This window comes from Scyliorhinus torazame, chromosome 19 (genome assembly GCF_047496885.1).
Source record: "Scyliorhinus torazame isolate Kashiwa2021f chromosome 19, sScyTor2.1, whole genome shotgun sequence".
NCBI lineage: Eukaryota > Metazoa > Chordata > Chondrichthyes > Carcharhiniformes > Scyliorhinidae > Scyliorhinus > Scyliorhinus torazame.
The window spans coordinates 136,829,785-136,851,357 of NC_092725.1; the positions used below are offsets into that span (position 1 = coordinate 136,829,785).

The window sequence follows — 21,573 nt, forward strand, 5'->3', positions numbered from 1 at the left end:
GAATGGCTTCCTCAGCACGTGGACGCCATTGATGAATTAAAACGTGCCCTAGGCACAGCCCCCGCATTGCAAGTTCCAGACCCACACTCTCCCTATGCCATAGAAGTAGCGACCACCAACCAAACCCTATCAGCAGTACTCCTACAGGAAAGACATGCCCGATGAGGACCCGTAGCCCATGCCTCACGAATTTTGGATCCCGTAGAGCAAGGATTTTCAGCCTGCGAAAGGCACTTGCTCGCACTCTTTTGGGCAGTGCAGTATTTTGCATATATCACAGGCCTTAACCCAGTAATGATTTTAACCAAGCACATCCAAACGCAGCTATTGTTAGATGGTGGGTTAAAGGACGGTTCAGTCAGCCAGATTAGAGCAGCTCGCTGGATACTGTTGTTACAAGGAAGGGACATTACAGATAAACGTACAAAGACCCACACATTTTTAGCAGACAACCTTCAGCATGCAGGAACCCCACATGAGTGCCAGATCATTGCAGCCAAACACCACACAGGACCCTTTATTCCGAAGTCACTACACACATGAGCAGGCATCAGAACACAGAATCCTCAGACCACGGACAACGCTTTAAAGATTTATGTAGACGGTTCCTCCACCATTGAGAATGGAAAGAGAATAACTGGTTGTGGAATTTATGTGGAAGACGCACAGGAACGCGCATTAGAGGAAATATCTTTAAAATTGCCCGGCCACCTCGGATCACAAGCAGCTGAATTAGCAGCTGTATCATATGTAGTGCAGCACCCAGATTCCTTTCCGACCCCAGCGGACATACATTCCGACAGTTTATATGTCTGCAATAGTTTGACAGAATTCCTGCCCCTGTGGGAATCTCGAGGATTCGTATCCGCTGGTGGTAAACCCCTTCCCTCAGCCCCATTGTTGAAGTATATTCTTAGGACAGCTAAAGACCGCACGTATGGTATAATTAAAGTGAGAAGCCATCATCGTTCCTCCCCACCCGGTAACATAAAGGCAGACGCCTTAGCTAAGTCAGGATCACGCCACAGACACTTTTGGCAACCCCCCGAAAGTGAACCGATACACGCAGTCCAGGTTTCACAGGCCAATATTGAAAATTTAGCCCAGGCCCAAAAAGCAGACGACACTCTTAAGCAAGTTTTAGACGATAACTTCCCAGCTCCCTACGACAAATTCAAGGACACATTGACTGTACAGGACGGAATAGTTTTGAGAAATGGAATTTATGTGGTCCCCACCCAGGACAGAAACCAGATAAATTACCAGTTTCATGACGGACACGGACATCAGGGGACAGACAATACCATTGCCCATTTAAGACCTTTGTGCTGGTGGCCCGATTTAAAAGCAGACATCATGCATGATGTTGAGAATTGTTTAATCTGTGCACAGAACAATCCTGAAAGGTACTCCAAGAAAGGACAATTGAGACACACCCGACCTGTTAATGGTCCTTGGACAAATTTACAGCTCAACTACATTGGTCCCCTCCCCCCCCCCTGCAGAAATGGTTTTAAATATGTATTAGTAGTAATGAAAAATGAAATGAAAAATGAAAATCGCTTATTGTCACAAGTAGGCTTCAATGAAGTTACTGTGAAAAGCCCCTAGTCGCCACATTCCGGTGCCTGTTCAGGGAGGCTGGTACGGGAATTGAACCGTGCTGCTGGCCTGCCTTGGTCTGCTTTAAAAGACAGTTATTTAGCCCTGTGCTAAACTATTCGACACCCTCCTGGACGAACACAGCAAAAGCCACAGCTAAGATTTTGACCCAACAGATATTTACACGCTGGGGTCTTCCCCGCAGCATTGCGTCAGCCAAAGGTTCCCATTTCACCGGCAGAGTCATGCAAAATGTCCTAACGATTTTTGGAATCAAGCAAAAATTTCACATTGCGTATCACCCCCAATCCAACGGCATTGTTGAACGAATGAATCGCACCTGAAAGCGACCATTAGGAAAATGGTGCAACAGCATAACACCACATGGGACACAGTTCTCCTACTCGCCCTTATGTTTATTAGGAGCACAGCATCCAGTTCCACAGGTTTCACCCTCCACACTCTCATGACTGGACGGCCCATGAAAGGAACTGAATATTTATTAGGTCTCGATTTGGCAAGCCCCACAGTCACCGACTCACCCATGAAAAAACAGTCCAACAAGTCACGGAAAATATTAAAGCAGCACAGCTCGCTGCAGCTGTCCGACTAGGCGCTAGGAAAAAGCAGAGTAAGGCCTGCTTTGATAAACCAGTCCACCCCATAGAGTGTACAGTCGGTCAGCAAGTGATGGTTTCCCTTTGCAATCCCAGTTCGTTCCTCTCTCCTAAATTTGACCCTACTCCATTTCGGACAAAGTGAACCCCTCTGCATACAAGATGACGTACCCCAATGGTAAAACTGGTTGGTTCCACATCAATCAACTCAAAGTCTATGGAACCCAATGTAGCCACTCCCACCACATCTCTCTGGCATAGGAGACGATTCCGCCCCGCCCATCAACAACCTAGTCCAACCCTCCCCCAGCCCTGACAGCATGTCCACGCCCACAGACCCGACCTTATCTCCGCCCACAAGTATAACTTTCCACCTTGAGCTTGATTCAGACAATAGCGCCAGCCTTCCCGAATTGACCACGATCACTGACCACTGGTACAACCTCCCCAGCCCCAGTCACTCCAGCCCCTGGAACCACAACCAGGACATGTTTGGCCACCAATATCCACTTCCACAGCCAGAGCCACCGCCACCGCCCGACAACAGTAATTTGCCCTTCACTGCCACCGCCCCTCACGACAAACGAAGCCCTTTTTGACACCGTGACAATTCGTGTAGATTAGTAAGACATGTCGATTCTGATTCCACGACGGCCCGTGCGCCCACGGCACAAAAACGGCAGAAACGAGTCTGGCAACCGGGAGATGGTGACGATTCCAAGTCTGACTCCCATTACGGTAACCCTTTTGCAACGCTTTTCGATACAGAACCCTGACGTGTCCAGATGATGAGAAAAAGGAGCCGCATGAGATTTACGGTGTCCTACTTACTGATGGAGCCTGCCCGCCTTTTATTTCCTCCTTTCTTTCTTATTGCTACATGGTTTTAATTAATGTCGACCTGACACCCAATTTCTTGATACAGTCATAGCTACTCTTACAACGCCATTTACTGACCAATGGCCGTTAAAGGACCAATTGTTGGATCTCACAAGTGTTACAAATTCTTTCCATTCGTTACGGTAACCCAGGTAGTGGAGTAACGGCACTGATCCCCGTCCTGCCTGAGGACCCCAAATGCATCCGGTCAGCTAAGCTCGGGTAGTGGAGCAACGGCACTGATCACCGCCCTACCCGGGAATCCCACCCATTCTTGCCCTGCTGCGGCCCACACGCACCTCATGTTCCCGTCACTTCGAGTACTCCAGAATGGTTCTTTACACTTTTCACTGTCTTTGGCAGGTCTTAGTTTTCCCTTCTCTCCTCTTATTGTGGTTTGAAGAATGCCCTTTGCCACAGTCTGTACACTCAACTCTTTACCTTCCATCACTCTTTGGTCGCTTTCCCACCTGCTATTTACATGATTGACACACTTGGTTGCCACATATATGCTGCTATACGCGAACTACCTCTGGACCCTGGGACGAAGAAACTTTATAAAACCGGACGCCCTAAAATTCGGCTAGTTAAGATAAGCCTCAACCTCCCATGGTTGTGATTTAAGAAAGACTGGTCGAAGAAATTGTCCGTCCACTCCCAGCATCGACCACAAGCTGCGAGAGTCTCTGCACTTTAAAAATTTGCATATCTTGTCTCTAAAAAAGGTGATTTCCCCCAAAAAAATGAGGGAATCACACATGGTGACGATTCTAATGGGTAATTGAAGTTAAGGAGAGAAAGACAAACAAAACGAGATGTTAATGAAAGATAATAACATATTATGCTTGCACCCCCAGGAAATTCGGAAGAACGAAGAACAGAAGATAAGATGAAGACAGGACTGATGATCTACATTGTGATCATCGCTGGACTCCTACAACTGCACGCGTTACAAGCCTCTGTACCCCACACCACACTAGCCCCGAACATGACCACACAACATGATACCCCTAGCCCGGACACCACACCACACATAGAGATAAACAGCCACTTGGTGCGAAAACATTGTTAAATGGTATTCCCTTTCCTACAGAGTAGAGGCCCTTCTGGTGATAGCGATAATCTGCAGTGTCATCCAGACACTTAGACTCCGCAAATGGCGAAAAAGAGCCTCCCGCTACCCGACCCTTCTTCGGAATTCACACAACCCAACAAACAATGTAACTACCGATAAAAATAAAGATTGTACACCCCTGTAACGTCGATAAGTTAAGTAGAAATGTGATGCTGCCGTTGGTTTAAAAATTTTGTATTGTACATAAATTCCTTTTTATATTTGCCAGCAGCGGTGAGAGTAGCTTAGATAGTGATAGTTAAATATTCCCTTGTGCGAATAAGTTAAATGTGTAATAGTTGAATGTTTTATAGTGACCCCTTAGAGATTATGAATGTATGATGTGTTAATAAAACTTAGGTAAATGCTCCAAATCATAGGACAGAGTAGTGTAGAACCTGCCCTTGACCAAGGGTAACCGGCACACCAAGGACGGATGAGGGATCAACAGTGTGATCCACCACGCTTCGCGTTCAGGATCAAGACGGGATGTAGCCATCTCAAATGGCCACCTGCAAAGGGCCATGGGAATTATGGCCAACCCAGGACTCAGACACATTCAGAGCTTGTGTGTGTATTTGCGACCCAGATAGCTAGACACAATCGAAACCCCCGCTCGTTTGCATTCTAATGGCACATTTCCCCAGAATAAAAGGACTGTAATCGGGTAACCGATACAGATGCAGACTAACCGGTGCCACTCCCTTTGCTAAGAAAACCCAAACAGCCAAGGTCAATGAACGCTCAGGACACCCAGCCATCAAGGCACCCGCCCCTTTATTGACCAAAATCGAAGGCAGTGATCGAAGCCTGTCGAATTAATGGGTTCAAAGCTAAGGACCGCCCCAAAGAGCACGAAATCCCAGAGGGATAAGAAGAGACACAGCCATGTGTTCGGTCTCTCTTGGCCCCGGCCTACGCCTAAAACCAAGAGTAGCATTATGACCAGAAGACAAGTTCAAGGCCAACGATTCCTACCAGACGGACGAGCCCAGCAGAAACGAAGCCACTTCCTCCACCCAGCCACGCAAGATCCGAACAAAGGCCTTGTCCATCTGCATAGTGCCGGTTGCCCTGAAGTTAAGTATAGGTTATTGTAGTTGTTAGTTGTGGTTTAACTTGTAGTGTTTTATGTTGCATGTCGAAGTAATCCTTGTGTGTGAATAAACCATCTTTGAACTTGAACTGACTAACTGGTTGTTTGGTCTTTGATCGATATTCGGTAAAGCCTTGTTGTGGTATCATTTGATACCTGGCGACTCTGAAAAGCAATATTATCATTAATAACTGCCATATCTAGTCAATTTGGCAACATTATTGGTGACGCTAGTGGGATAGTATTCCACTCATTAAAAAGAGCAACATTACTGGCGTCTCCAGTGCAAATTGGCAATATTATTGGTGACTCTGGTGCCGATTGGCAACAACAGATCTTGTCCTTGGTAGATGTTGGCTATGAAGTGCTTGGAGGCCTGTGAAAGTTGTAAAAAGCACTAAAGAAATGCAAGTTCTTTCTTTAGCCAAACATTGACTGTTCTCCAAGAATGGTGCCAGGAATGCTCAAGGATTAAGAAGTTCATGTGAGGATCCACTAAAATAAACCGCCCCCATCCATCTCAGAGAAAAGAACTCTTCAATTAGGACAATAATTGGTCATACTCGAATAGTTTTCTGAGGAAAACTAATGTTGCATTTTAAAGCAACTTATTATATAACTTTGGCAAAATATTCAGTAAACACAAATGAATTGTCTCATTCAGAGAGCGTGGAATAAAGATTTCTGGGCTCCTATCTGACTGCTAGTTTCTTGCTTGGCTAAATCGAGATGCCTGGGCTTGGTAAAAGTTGTTATATTTGAATAATTGTGGTGCAGTGCCAACAGTCTGCTTTGGCAGGTAAATTAGGTGGATTGGTCTTGATCATTGCGCGGGGTTAGGGCGTGGGAGAGGGTCCAGGTAGAGTTGCTCTTTCGGAGGGTGGGTGCAGACTCGATGGGCTGAATGGCCTCCTGCAATGCAGGGCTTCTATGGATTTCTCTGCAAGTTGCTGCAATGATGCAGAGAATTGACGGTCTTGTTTGCAGCGGGAAACATTTCCCATTTGTGGCTCCGATTAGCTGCACTCGGCACTCCCCCTGATCGACCCTGCCCCGTCCCGCAGGGGGGTGGGGGGGCGAACAGTGTCTCTGCCGGTTTCGCCATTTCGCGCTCAGGCCGCGTGTCCTGCGGCGGGAGCCGTAGCGGGGCGGGGCCGGAGCTGGCGGGCCGGATCCGGGGGGGGGCGGTGCTAGAGAAGCGGGGCGGGGCCGGGTGGTGCTCCGCCCCCTGTCTCTCGGGGTTACCGGTCGGAGGCTGCAGGAGGAAGCGGGAGGCGCTGGGCCCGAGTGGCGGGGGCTGCGACAGGTAAACCCGGGGCGGGGGCGACGGGCCGGGACCGGACAGGGGCCTCCCATCCCGCGGAATCCGCTCACTGTCCCCGGAGCCGGTGGTACTGAGGGAGCCCGGCCGCCTGTGCCGCCAGGCCCAGAGCGGTCCCCACCCCCACTGACAATCTGTCCCCCATGCAGCCCCCACCCCCACTGACAATCTGTCTCCCATGCAGCCCCCACCCCCACTGACAATCTGTCTCCCATGCAGCCCCCACCCCCACTGACAATCTGTCTCCCATGCAGCCCCCACCCCCACTGACAATCTGTCACCCATGCAGCCCCCACCCCCACTGACAATCTGTCTCCCATGCAGCCCCCACCCCCACTGACAATCTGTCCCCCATGCAGCCCCCACCCCCACTGACAATCTGTCCCCCATGCAACCCCCACCCCCACTGACAATCTGTCCCCCATGCAGCCCCCACCCCCACTGACAATCTGTCCCCCATGCAACCCCCACCCGCACTGACAATCTGTCCCCCATGCAGCCCCCACCCCCACTGACAATCTGTCTCCCATGCAGCCCCCACCCCCACTGACAATCTGTCCCCCATGCAGCCCCCACCTGACAATCTGTCTCCCATGCAACCCCCACCCCCACTGACAATCTGTCTCCCATGCAGCCCCCACCCCCACTGACAATCTGTCCCCCATGCAACCCCCACCCCCACTGACAATCTGTCCCCCATGCAACCCCCACCCCACTGACAATGTGTCCCCCATGCAACCCCCACCCCCATCGACAATCTGTCTCCCATGCAGCCCCCACCCCCACTGACAATCTGTCCCCCATGCAACCCCCACCCCCATCGACAATCTGTCCTCCATGCAACCCCCACCCCCATTGACAATCTGTCCCCCATGCAACCCCCACCCCCATCGACAATCTGTCCCCCATGCAACCCCCACCCCCATTGACAACCTGTCCCCCATGCAACCCCCACTGACAATCTCCCCCATGCAACCCCCATCCCCATTGACAATCTGCCTCCCATGCACACCCCCCACCTCCCATCCACAATCTGTCCCCCATGCAACCCCCACCTCCCATTGACAATCTGTCCCCCATGCAACCCCCACCTCCCATTGACAATATGTCCCCCATGCAACCCCCCACCCCAATTAACAATCTGTCCCCCATGCAACCCCCACCCCCATTGACAATCTGTCCCCCATGCAACCCCCATTGACAATCTGTCCCCCATGCAACCCCCACCTCTCATTGACAATCTGTCCCCCATGCAACCCCCACCCCCACTGACAATCTGTCCCCCATGCAACCCCCATTGACAATCTGTGAAGCCCCACCCCGTGTGCACATCCCCCCCCCCCCCCACCCTTGCACATCCCCCCCCGTGCACATCTCCCCCCCCCCCCCCCCCCCCCCGTGCACATCCCCCCCGCCCCGTGCACATCTCTCCCCTCCCCCCCCCCCTCCGTGCACATCCCCCCCGCCCCGTGCACATCCCCCCCCATTGACAATCTGTCCACCATGCAACCCCCACCCCCATTGACAATCTGTCCTCCGTGCACACCCCCACCCCCTGTGCACATCCCCCCCCCCCCCCCCCCACCATGCGCATTCCCCCTCCCCGTGCACATCCCCCCTCCCCGTGCACACACCCACCCCCGTGCACACCCACCCACCCCCCGTGCACATCCCCCTCCCATTGACAATCTGTGTTTCCCCCATTGACAATCTGTGTCGTCGTCCCTACCCCCTGTGCACATCCCCACCCCCCATTGTCAATCTGTGTCCCCCACTGCACCCCCACCCCCCCACTGACAATCTGTGTCTCACCCCTTCCTTGACTCTCTTTCCCCCCTCACACCCCCATATCAGTGCAATATTGTTTGAGAAACAGGAAATTAGATTTGAACGACAGATCATCTGTATAGTCACTGCTGTCACGTAGAAGTCATGACGGCAAACAAGCTCCCAAAATGACCACATAATGTGGGTTTTATTAGTGCTGTTGGTTCGGGGGAAAATAGTGGCCGGGACATTAGGAAAGACCCTCCCGTACTACTTCGGAATCGCGCTGTGGAAATCTGTCGATGGATGTAAGCGACGGGGTCCCGGGTTCAATTCTGGCCTTGTGTGACTGTCTATGTGGAGTTTACACGTTCTCCCCGTGTCTGTGTGCATTTTCTTCACTCAGAGGGTAGTGAGTGTCGGAATGTGCTGCCAGAGGTAGTGGTAGAGGCGGGTACAATTGTGTCTTTTAAAAAGCATTTAGATAGTTACATGGGTAAGGTGGGTATAGAGGGTTATGGGCCAAGTGCGGGCAACTGGGACTAGCTTAATGGTAAAAACTGGGCGGCATGGACTGGTTGGGCCGAAGGGCCTGTTTCCATGCTGTAAACTTCTATGATTCTATGCGCTGGTTTCCTCCCACATTCCAAAGAATCATAGAATCCCTACAGTGCAGAAGGAGGCCATTCGGCCCATCGGTGGGCACCGGCTCTTGGAAAGAGCACCCTATTTAAACCCAATCTAGCCCCATAACACAGTAACCCTATTTAATTTTAAGGGCAATTTAGCGTGGCCAATCCACCTTTCCTGCACATCTTTGGAATGTGGGAGGGTACCCACGCAGACAAGGAGAGAAGGTGCAAACTCCACACAGTGGAGTCAGCCGAGGCTGGTATTGAACCCAGGTCCCTGGAGCTGTGAGGCAACAATGCTGACTACTTTGCCACCCTCAAGATGTGCAGGTTATGTGTATTGACCATGCTAAATTGCCCCTTAGTGTCTAAAGATGGGCAGGTTAAGTGGGGATTGGGTGGGGGAAATGGGCCTAGGTAGGGTGCTTTTTCAGAGGGTCAATGCAGACTTGATGGGCCAAATGGCCTTATGCACTGTAAGGATTCTATGATTTCCTGCAGTACTACATGGAGTGTTAATTTAGATTGCATGCTGAGGTCCCTGCAACAACCTCATTTTGTGTTTTTTTTTAACTGCCCCTGTTGGTGCAGATTTTGCTCTTTCCGTTTACACCTCCTCTGGGCCCAATTTTAATGAATTTATTGAACCTTTATAGTTTCCTTTTTGTCCTTAATATTTCCTACCATTCACCCGACCATGGACCTTGCCTTTTGTTCTTTCCCCGCCATTTCTCCCAATCCCCCCAGTTTCTGTACTTGTTCCAACTTCTTCAAATTCTGGTAATGATTAACTGTGACTAACTCTGTTTCTCTATCTATTGATGCTGCCTGCCCGCTGAGTATTTTCAACATTTTCCGTTTTTATTGTCTGACATGGGAGGGGGCACCTCTTGCTTATATCTGGCTCTTCTAAATTATGTGGGTTGGTGTGGTGCAGCATTGGGTAATTAATTGTACAGTTCTTCTGTCCCTGTTGGCGTTCATCTGCCTCGACTTGGAACATGTACCTTTGTGATTCAGGATGCCATTTAAATTTATGAAAGTTTCTATTGTGTAATTTACTAAACAAAGCAATCTGATTCTGTTTTCTTAAGTGGACCCTACACTCTCTGGTTTAGTGTAACTCTTTAACCAGACATCAGAAAGTTTCAGCTTCAAGGTTTCCATAGTATTTGATCTTAGCAGTCACTTGAGTGCTTACTGAGGGAGCGTCGCATTGCTGGTAAACTTTGGCTCCGTATCCCCAGTAAAGGTAGATGGAAAAGATTCCATTGTACATTTCAGACACGAGCAGGGGAATTCTACCAGTGTCCAGGCCAGCATTCCCTGTACTAACAGCACTAAAACAGATTAACTGGATAATTATCTCACTGCTATTTGCTGGACCTTGCTGTCGACAAATTGGTTGCCAGTTTTGCCAATGCAACTATAGTTGCCTACACCTCAGAAGTAAGTCATGGGCGGTAAAGCTTTTGCACATCCCAGGAATGTGAATGGTGCAGCTATAAATGTATGTTCTTTCTGTTTTTATAGGTGTTCAATAAAATCCAGTTTGTTTTCACTTAAAATAAGTTGATTATCTTAACACAGCAAATACGTTGACTTAATTTTAAAAAACTTGTAAATAAAATCAATGCACTTGTAATTTAAGTTCCTCAACCAGTTAATAATAGTAATCTTTATTAGTGTCACAAGTAGGCTTACATTAACACTGCAATGAAGTAAGTTACTGTGAAAATCTCTTGAGTCGCCACGCTCCGACGCCTGTTCGGGTGCACTGAGGGAGAATTCCGAATGTCCAATTCACCTTTTCACCTAACAACACATTTTTCGGGACTTGTGGGAGGAAATCAGAGCACCCGGAGGAAACCCACGCAGACACGGGGAGAACGTGCAGACTCCGCACAGTGAGCCAAGCCCAGGTCCCTGGCACTGTGAAACAACAGTGCTAACCACTGTTGGTTGTAGAATCCCTTAACTTTGGCTATCGCTTACTGCCTATGCTGTTTGATACACCAGTAGTTTTGTGTTGTAGCTTTGCCAGGTTGACACCTCATTTTTCGGTATGCCTGGCGTTGCTCCTGGCATGCCCTCCTGCACTCTTCACTGAACCAGGGTTGGTGCCCTGGCTTGGTGATATTGGCAGAGTGTTGGTTCCCTCACCGCCTGCTGCAGATCCAGTCTAGTAGCTATATCCTTTTGGATTCGGCCTGCTCAGTCTGTAGTAGTGCTACCAAGCCACTCTTGGTGGGCATTGAAGCCCCCACCCAGAATATGTTCTGTGTCCTCGCTTCCTTCAAGTGGTGTTCAACATGAGGGGAATAGGGGTACAGGTGGAGTATCCCTTTTTGAATTTCAAGAAGCTCTGAAATCCACACTATTCAGTGTGGGCTGTTCCTCGCACTGTGTCCCGTTCCTGTGGCTGAACACACGTGCGTGTGTATATCCTTCCAATTGACGGCATGAGTTTCTTGCACCGAAAGAGTTGAACCCAGAACCTGATTCCCCACCGGGAAGAAAGCTGCATACCCCACCCCCTCCCCTCTCGACACGGCACTGATCGGCGACTCCGAGCAGTGTCCAAGGGTCTTTGCAGCTTGACATTCCAAGACACTCACGTCCCCAAGCATTATGAATAAGGGATATTCAACCTGTGTGTGATAATCAGCAGGAGGTTTCCTGCCCATGTTTGACCTGATGCATGAGACTTCATGGGGTCCACATTCGATGTTGAGGACACCCAGTGAAACTCCTTCCCGACTGTGCAGCCACCTCTTGCCATGTCCCAGCTGCAGGGCATTTGAGGATGGTGTCTGGGCCACTATCTGTGTGATTCCATGAATATGACGGCGTTCAGAGTCACATTGCTGTGGATCTGCAGTTACATGTAGGCCAGACCAGGTAAAGACAGCAGATTTCCTTCCCTAAAGGACATTAGTGAACCAGATGGGTTTTTACGACAATCCACAAAGGTTTCATGGTGATCATTATTAGACTTATATTGAATTTAGATTTCACCATCTACCATGGTGGGATTTGAACCTCAGAGCATTGGGTCTCTGACTCTTTGGATTACTAGTTCTGTGACAATACCCTATGCCATTGCCTCCCCATAAAGACTCTGTGCACAAATAGATTATTAGTCTTGAAGAACAGCAGAGTTGAGTTGCCACACTTTAACTTTTGTGTTGAACTTCAGATTAATGGCACTGAATATAATGAGGTTACCCGTTTAATTGTATCTAACCCCTCTAAAATAAGAGAAAGTAAAGGAAAGTCAACAGTACAATCACCCTCTGGGAGTACACCTACCTTGACATTTGTCTTTGAGAGCCAGGTATATATGCAAAGTTGTCAACTGAGAATGAGATATATTACCAGTGACATTGATTTTCGCTGAACGTGAAGAGTTCTTTTTAAGGCAAATCACCCAAAATGAGAGCAGAAAATAAGGTTACTCCATTCATTAGGCAGCTTTTGAAAATAATTTTTACTCACTAGGCAGTTATTATCGCTCGCCATTATTATAGTGTAAATCAAATTGGAAATTCTCATGACTGCACATGCACAGTTAAATATGGAACTCAGGAATTGGAGTCCGAGTTACACTGCTTCTCCTGAAGCTACTCGGGGCTTTTTCATTCCAGTATAAATCATCTCATGCTGTAACAAACTTTACGGCCAAACAACTGTCCGGTCCTGAAAATAAATGTTGGCAGACGTGGCATCACATTTGTTTAAATTTTAGTTATTGTTTGAAAAGATTAAAGCTCTTTTTTCTTTTCCTTTTTATCCCTCTCTTTCTGAATCCCATCTTTATGATTGTTTGACTCTGAACTAACTAACTTCCAGGTTCGGTGCTGTTCATGAATGATTCTTCAACCTGATCAGTTAAGAAGATACCCATGTGCTTTCCCTGGTCGGGCGTGTCCCAGATCCGTTTAACATGGAGTAGTGAAAATCCCGCAAAAAATCTGTGGAACAGTACAATTGTAATGCTTGACTGGCGCCAGTCCTTTGCTCCTGAGAGCTGCCTTTGGTCCACACCACAGGTTTCCTAATCATCGACTTCATCACCCTCCCTAGCCACAGTCTTAGGCTCAAACAGACCAGTTGCAGTTTTGATATCCTGTTTGACATGGGTCTGAACTTCAGAAACCCTTTCACCTACAGCACAAAGACCGCTTACTTCCACCTCTGATATATCTCTCGCCTTCATCCTGCCTCAGCCCGTCTGCTGCTTAAAACCTTATGCATGCCTTTGTTACCACCAGATTCAACTATTCATATACTCTTCGTGCTGGTCTCCAATCTTCAAACCTCAATAACTTAACTTCAGTCAAATTCAGCAGCCACCCCCTTGCTTGCTGACCTTCATTGGTTTCCAATACACGAGTGCATCAATTTAAAACATTTTATCCTCATGTTCAAATCCCTCTGTGACCTCGCCCGCTCCTAACCTTTGTAACCTTGAGCGTAGCAATTCCTGGGGAAAACTCATCTTTCAATTTCTGGTCTTTTGTGCACCTTAGGCTCAGCACAACATCGAGGGCCGAAGGGCCTATTCTGTGCTGTACTGTTCTATGTTCTTCATCGTACCATTGTTTATTGTGCCGTCAACTGGTCCTCAGCTCTGGAATTCCCTTCCTAAACCTGTCTGCCATTTCACTTGCATTTGCTTTTTTAAGATACTGCTTAAAACCTACATCTTTTTGATCACCTGTCCTATGTCTCCTTTGGCATGGTGTCTGTTTTTGCCTAATTACACTCTTGTGAAGAGTCTTTACTACATTATGTGAATGCAGTTTCATGTTGTAAATTGCTAGGTCTGTGAATCAGCTTGTAATGCTAACTATATACTCTTCACAGCCAGTAATAATATAAAGATGGCATATTGATTTATCCTGACATTTGGTTGGGAAGGAAGGCGTGGAGATCCTGCAGACATCGGATGTAGGTGTTTATAAGCAGCAAACATTTCTTTAAAAATGTATGTATAAACATTTAAATACCAGAGGTTTAATTGCTGCATTAATGTGACAGAATGCAGAGTAATAGCTTGGAGATTTTGGTATTGCAATGAACCCAAATAAATGGTGGCTGTTGAGGAATAATCTGTTCAGTAGTTTGGGGTTAATTTACAAAAAGTTGCTGCTGCTGCAATCTCGTACCAATGTAGGGCTTCAGAATAGTGCTGCTAAAATTATGTAATTAATAGGCATCTCAAATGGTACTTGTTTTGTGGTAACCATACAATCCACTCAATATGTATTACAAGTCAAATTGGAAACCAAAATATGCATAGTTGATCTCCAGCAGGGCCAAACAACAAGATGGAGCAAAGGCAGTAGTTATAGAAAATGGTAAAAAGTAGTTATTGAAAACTTAATTATTAGAATCCTATGTTGATTGTTTTTATCCAAGGCCACTTCATTTGAAAAGGGCATTGCTAGAATTGAGAGATAAAGAAACAACTGTAAGGCCAATATAAGCTTCATTATGACCTGCACTTGTACATTTTATTTACTTCCTGGACTTTACTGATGCCAGGTTTAGTGTCACAACTGTTGTGGATGAAGCTAGCTTGCACCACAGATCAGGGATTGAGCCCGGGAATTAGTGTATAAACTCTGATGTATTTTTCCACTGTTTAACTTGAGCATAGGACATATATATTTTTCCAAAGTTAGTGCATTAATAATGCTTAAGCTGAACCCACCAGAGCTTAAAACAAAATTTGCTAACTTGGGATGTCTTTAGCAACAAGAATAACCTTGTCCATGTATGTTGGGTAAAAATTTGTGTCAGTTTTCTTTAAAAAAAAACGTACGGTTCTTGTGCTCCCATTGGAAAACCTGCCACTATCAGCATGATGGGATCTAATCTGGTTTATTCATTGCTCATTTCAATAACCCTCAAGTCACAATGAAGTGATCATATTAAAATGCCTTCCTCAGATTCAGGAAGCACAGTTTAGGACCAAATAAAGCACTCTTTCCATGAATACAAACAGCAAAGCTTTCTGTCAAGTGCTTGATTCAATTTTTGAACTGAAAAACTCTCAAAAGACTTGAGTTTTAAAACTAAGTTGAAGTGAAAGGAAAGAGGCCAATAATTAAGTGCAACCTTTCTCTTCCGAGTGCTTCACGTTTTTCAATACATTTGTAAAACTGAGACTAGACTGGAGTATAAATCTTTTGTAAAGAGATTCAATATTTGTAATAGTACAAGGAGATTCAACTGATGGGAGAGAATAGTCTACATGGAGGCTTCAACAAGATTTTGAGCTGGTTTATTTATGCATTTAACTTGTGTTCCATTTTTAACATAGCAGAACTCCCAATGGATTTATAAATAGTTTGCCTTAATGTCTGCAGTTTTTCTTTGTCCCTTCCTCTGTCCTAAAAAAAATTATAACTCTGGACTGTCAATACCACCATTGCATTATTTTTTAAATGAAAATTAATCTTTGAAAGTTTGTTTATATTTCAGAGTTTATAATAATCTGTTTGCAGAATCCGGGCCAGCAGATACTTGTTGTTTATTCAGTCTGTCACTTTTTCCTATATTTTTAGTGAGTTCTTTTAATTCGCATCTAATGCTAAATGGTATTTTAATTTCGACCATACATGTGACACCATTTATTTACTTAAAAGTAAATGTTTTAGGTTGAGTTTATGGCAGTTGTATAAAGGTTGGGATAATTCTCTGCAGTTGCATTAAAAGGTTGGGTTATATTTTTAACACATCATGATTGTGTTTCTACTTTAGATACTTGTTTCAGTTTGCTTACTGTGAATGAAACTATGTGAAGGAAAGGGCTTGTATTTTACATAGTGCCTTTCAAGTCCTCAGCACGTTCCAAAACACATCGCAGTCAATTAGCTACTCTGGTTATGTTAGCAAGTAACTCGAGCAGTGGATTGACACTGAGTTAGAAAGGTTTCCTCCCTCACATACATTCAACTATTTCCTTTACAGCATTCTATATCAGGCGTATGTGTGACTCAGCATGCTTGGAGAATGTTGCAGAAGTTTCCTTTGCTTAAGGGAGTTTATGTGAATATTAGACAACTTTTTTCAGTTATTTATGGGAAGGGAACTAGGGTACCAAGAGTTGCTATGATTACAGCTGATGTTTGCTCTCACTGAGAGAGAGCGCAAATATTTATCCAACTGATTGAGTCTGATTTCAATCTTTATTCCATACACTTGAGATAGATTCCATATCATATTGAAAACAGCTACCGAAACATCCTCAGAGTGACAATCTCCAGCGGAATGCCACTCTTGATGGACTTGCCCACCTCAATTGCAGGGTCTGTGCCTCGTCCAACCTTCCTTACTCAGGCTGGGTGAGACTGGAGCAGTGAAGCAGGGCTGCGTTGTTGAGGAGTAATATGGACACAGGGAAGAAAGCAATTTTAGCCTTTTAACGGCACTAGCTGCCATATAGGAAATGTTTAAAGGGAGAAGGTAAATGGCTCAGACAATCGGGGGGGGGGGGGGTAGTGCAGTGAGGCTGAGGGGAGATGAGACTGGGGGTGGGGTGGGGGGGAAATGGGTTATGCCCAGCCAGGAGGAGGGTTGGGCTGGCTGGTGGGGAGGGGGGGGGGGGTGGCTGGCTGATAGTTGGGGGGCGGTGGGAGGGGGGTCAGACCAGTGAGTTGAGTGGGTTGATGTGGGGTTTAAAATAATAATGTTGGAGTTAGAAGTGATTTTTTTTTCTCCCTTCCCACCCTTAACGTGGGAACCTCCGAGAGGGATTCTCCAATGCCTCATTGGGGACCCCCTAAATGTGATGCTGGGGAACCAGGAAATTATGGGCCATAATATTTTGGCCAATCAAATACCAGAAAATTATTAATATTTTAATCAATTGGGTGCCATCATTTATATGAGACATTAATCAGAGAGCCCGTCTGAGACCCATTTCCCTAGATCTCCCCCTTAAATCCTTTATTAATGATGTTAAATTTATGAACTTCTTTTATTCACTCACTAGTTAGGGGGGTAGTTTCAAATTGGAAAAAAAAAACACTGGCTTTTTTTTTTGTTTTTTAGGTGGACTCCTGATGCTTGTTGGAAAAGTTCTCTGTCGATTGGAAATGATTGATTCTCTTTAAAATAATATTTAAGTGTAATCCAGGTACAGTGTTTCAAATCCAGCTGTCCAAAAGCCCGACATTTTTAGAATATGCCATGCATCAATTTTAATTGTGTAAAAACCTTAGAACTTAGCTGGACGATTTGCACTGGCATGGTGTGGCCCGGATTAATTATCCACTTCACGGCTTGCATTCCAGACCTTGGCTGGGCCCAACCTGAAACCCAGCATGACCCAAAATCCAACATGCCCTCGGTGCCAAGGTTGCCAATTTTGAGACACTGTACCTTTGCAAAGATTTGAAATACAGTGACCTCTGGAGCATAATGGGCAGATTTCAAAAGTATACATTGAATAATCGGCTAAATAATAATAATCATATTTGTTCAAGTTAATGGACATTCTCTTAAATAACAACTTGCTATTAATATAAATAATTATTTCTTGTGTGCTATAAAAAGTTTCTGAAATTAATATAATTATTGAAATTGTAGCTATATTTACAGGCAGTCCTTAATTATAATTGTAAATGTTCTTTTCATTAGATATTCATATCAGTTTGTAATCATCAATATTCTGTTATCATTGTTTTATTATGCCTGCAAATCCTTTACCCGTCCACATTATTTTGACAGTTGATTTTTAGATTGGCAGATAAGCTATAAACCCTGTCCCAGTAGTTCACTTGAGTCAAGTGTGACTGTCTTTTGTTAATTATCTTTGTCAACAAAATTCAAATATTTATTTATCTTGCTAGGTTTTTATAAAGCAGTATCATTTTTTAAAAAATTTAGAGTATCCAATTTATTTTTTCCAATTAAGGGGCAATTTAGCGTGGCAAATCCACCTAGCATGCACACTTTTGGGTTGTGGGGGCAAAACCCACGCAAACACGGGGAAAATGTGCAAACTCCACACGGACAGTGACCCAGGGCCGACATCGAACCTGGGACCTCAGCGCCGAGAGGCCGCAGTGCTAACCCACTGCGCCACCATGCTGCCCATAAAGCAGTATCATTGACTCCTATTTAGTAAGTTTGTAGCATTGACACTTTTATCTCCAAACTAATTCAGTGTTACAATTTCCAACCAACAAGCTAAAATATGCATTGGGAGCAAGTATGAAGGATGCTGCTATCCAAAATATCCGATCATGTGATAAAGCTGTATCTCCCAGGATTATGCCATGTGAATCATACAATCCCATAAAATACGCTGCAGAGTACCCAACAATCATTTCATCACAGCAAAGTGAGAGTATTCGCTCCTGGGTATCCATCACTGACCAGTATTTTAATGATGCAGGCCTGCGAGTGAGCTCACAGGGTACGAAAGTCATGGGAGTTCAGTTGTCATTTAAGAGCTTCACGTTCTGGTGCAATTTTGTTACAGCTTTGCAATCTGCTGCACTTATCGACTATTCTGTACATATTGTCTTTCAATTATGTTATTGTTCTTTTTTAGGACTTCCCACTTGTGCAAGTGTGGTTCTTCAGTGACAAATGGCACCTTAGAGGATCGGCATCTGCAGTGTGCAGAATCACCCGGAGTTCTGTCAGAGCCTTTTCAATCCTGTTACATGTGTAAATCACTGCGTTATTGTGTGAGCCACTGTCTTTATGCAGTCATGACTAAACTGGAGGAGCTCAACAAAGAAGCAAACATGCATTCCTCAATTCGATACCTTGGCTACTTTGCAAATCTAAGCTTACTGGTGGCAATTTGTATGGGTCTATATGTCCGATGGGAGAAAACGGGAAATATATTATTGCTTGTGATATTCATCCTGGGACTTTTTGTGCTCGGTATTGCTAGCATATTGTATTATTACTTCTCCATGGAAACAGCAAGTTTGAGCCTGTCGCATCTCTGGTTTGGATTTTTGCTTGGCCTTCTCTGTTTTATAGATAATTCTAAATTGAAAACTGACGCAAAGGAAGAAGCCACCAGATATTTACTACTGACCAGCATTTTGATTAGAACTTTGTGGTCAGTTGTGGAGCGAATGTGTGGATGTGTCCGACACCAGCCTGCTCTATTAACATCTGCAGAGTTTCTGGAGCTGGTTGGATTTGCCATAGCCAGCACGGCCATGCTGATGCCCAACTGCTTGAGTGTTATCTTACTTGTTTTTGCTTTGGCGATGTTGATTGTTGATCTGCGGATGAAGTCTTTCTTGGCAGTTCCAAACTTGATAGCCTTTGCAGTGATTACATCCCTATTGTTTTTCCCTTCTTTGAAAATTAGCACTAACCCCTTTGCGTTGGCTTGCTATTTCAGCCGTCTCATTTGTGACCCACTGTTGGATCTTTATTTCAGTGGCCTATCTGTTACCGAACGGTGGAAGCCTTATCTGTATGGCCGGACACTATGCAGAAGAATTTCCATACTTCCTGTAGCATCAATTGAGCTAACGTTCTTCATTCTTGCTGCATTAAAACTAAGTAACTTAGAACATTGGTATTATCTGATACCAGGATTTTCTATCTTTGGGATCTTCTGGTTGACCTGCCATATCATTTTTCTCATAACTTTCTGGGGTTTTCATACTAAGCTCGGTGACTGTCAAAAAATCTACTATACGCATAGGATAGATAATAAGAGTCTGGACTGTGTTATGGCATCAAAAGGAATGCGTCATTTCTGCTTGATTTCCGAGCGATTGGTCTTTTTCAGCCTATTATCCACAGCAGTTCTGGGTACAGTCTCTTGGCAGGTATGTGTTATAATATTTGAAATTGCTATTAATGTTCATGAACAATGTTTTACCACTTACGTTTGTAGCAGTTTACTGTACATTTCACACATGTTTAATGGTGTGAGCCATTGATGCATCTTTATGTGAACTTAGCTAATTGCTAATGCTTCAACAGAATCTCTCTTAATCAGCAATGCCAACTCTTTTTTAAAAATTTATCAATTCATTTTCATTAAACTTCATAAACATTTTAAAGTGAGGTATTCACTGAGATGGAGAAACAAACTGTGCCTTGACTCATAACATTCTTCAAATTTTAGAAGCCAGATAAAGCGATATTGGGAGAGACCTGGTGATGGTTCACTTCTGTCTCTTTGGTCAAAAAATGGTCCCTCACAACAGGGAATCAGAAGATAATGATAACCTTTATTAGTGTCACAAGTAGGCTCACTTTAACACTGCAATGAAGTTGCTGTGAAAATCCCCTAGTTGCCACATTCCGTCGCCTGTTTGGGTACACAAAGGGAGAATTCAGAATGTCCAATTCACCTAAAAAGCACATCTTTCGGGACTTGTGGGAGGAAATCGGAGCACCCGGAGGAAACCAGAGCACCCGGAGGAAACCCACGTAGACACGGGGAGAACAAGAGTAAAATGAATGGGGAAACTATTAAAATAATCAATGAATGGTGTTAAACATGCAACTACCAAAATAAAAAAAACTGGGATGCCATTAAAGCTACAAGTTCCAAGCTAATGCTCACATTTGAGTCGTAATTCCTGCATCAACTTACCGTGGTCTCAGCATGTTGCCTGGTGCCCTACCTTGGCCACCATTCCCCAATCCAGCTGCTTTTCTTTCATCCTTCTGGATATCACTGTCCTATGCCCATATGTATATTGACCGTTTCAATTTCCAACTATTGTACGATTGAATACTGACTTTGAGAGGATGGTGGATTAGCTTATATTCAGAGCTTGCAAGCCATATGGCTGGCACTTCAGATAAAGTTTCTATCTAATAATAATCGTTTTTGTCACAAGTAGGCTTACATTAGCACTACAATGAAGTTACTGTGAAAAAACTCTAGTTGCCACATTCCGGCGCCTGTTCGGGTACACAGAGGGAGAATTCAGAATTTCCAATTCACCTAAGTCGCACGTCTTTCGGGACTTGTGGGAGGAAACCGGAGCACCCGGAGGAAACCCACGCAGACACGGAGAGAACGTGCAGACTCCACACAGACAGTGACCCAAGCCGAGAATCGAACCTGGGACCCTGGTGCTGTGAAGCAACAGTGCTACCCACTGTGCTACTGTGCCGCCCATAGTTGTTTTGAATTAAAAAGTATATATATACACCTTTTGTGACATTTTTAACAATTTTCATGAATTAAATTTGAATGGCTGTGCTTTAATGCCTAATTTTTATTCACTGACCTTGGTCGATACAATTATTTAAAAATGCGTTTTTGGCCCTGACCAATTATTTTAGATTGTTATTTTGAAGTGGCAGCCCAGGTGCTTTCATGAATTCTTTAAAATTAAAAAGATTGCTTAACGATATTTTAATTAAATGCTGTTAATTTGGAAAACCCAGACTGAATTTATTTAGATGACTAAAGATACTAAAGTTTTAAAGCAACAAGTACCTTGAAATAAGAGCACTTTAGTTGAATTATTTCCTTTTTAAATATAGCTTGAATCTTTTTGAAAATAGTGCAGGCCATATATAAATCA

The 21,573-nt window shown here is 45.1% G+C and overlaps 1 protein-coding gene across 5 annotated transcripts in view; it reads left to right on the forward strand.

The window, feature by feature from the left end:
• Window positions 1–6,501: 6,501 nt before the first annotated feature.
• tmem168b (transmembrane protein 168b) overlaps window positions 6,502–21,573 on the forward strand; it is a 36,560-nt gene continuing 21,488 nt past the window's right edge. The window contains exons 1-3 of one of the 5 annotated variants that reach the window (XM_072485291.1): window positions 6,524–6,614; window positions 17,093–17,177; window positions 18,600–19,851. In XM_072485291.1, coding sequence (XP_072341392.1) covers window positions 18,715–19,851 — 1,137 coding nt within the window. In that variant the 5' untranslated portion in view covers window positions 6,524–6,614; window positions 17,093–17,177; window positions 18,600–18,714. Of the gene's footprint in view, window positions 6,615–13,897; window positions 14,019–17,092; window positions 17,178–18,599; window positions 19,852–21,573 lie in introns of those variants that run through there. The other 4 variants (XM_072485289.1, XM_072485290.1, XM_072485292.1 and 1 more) reach the window with 4 other exon arrangements.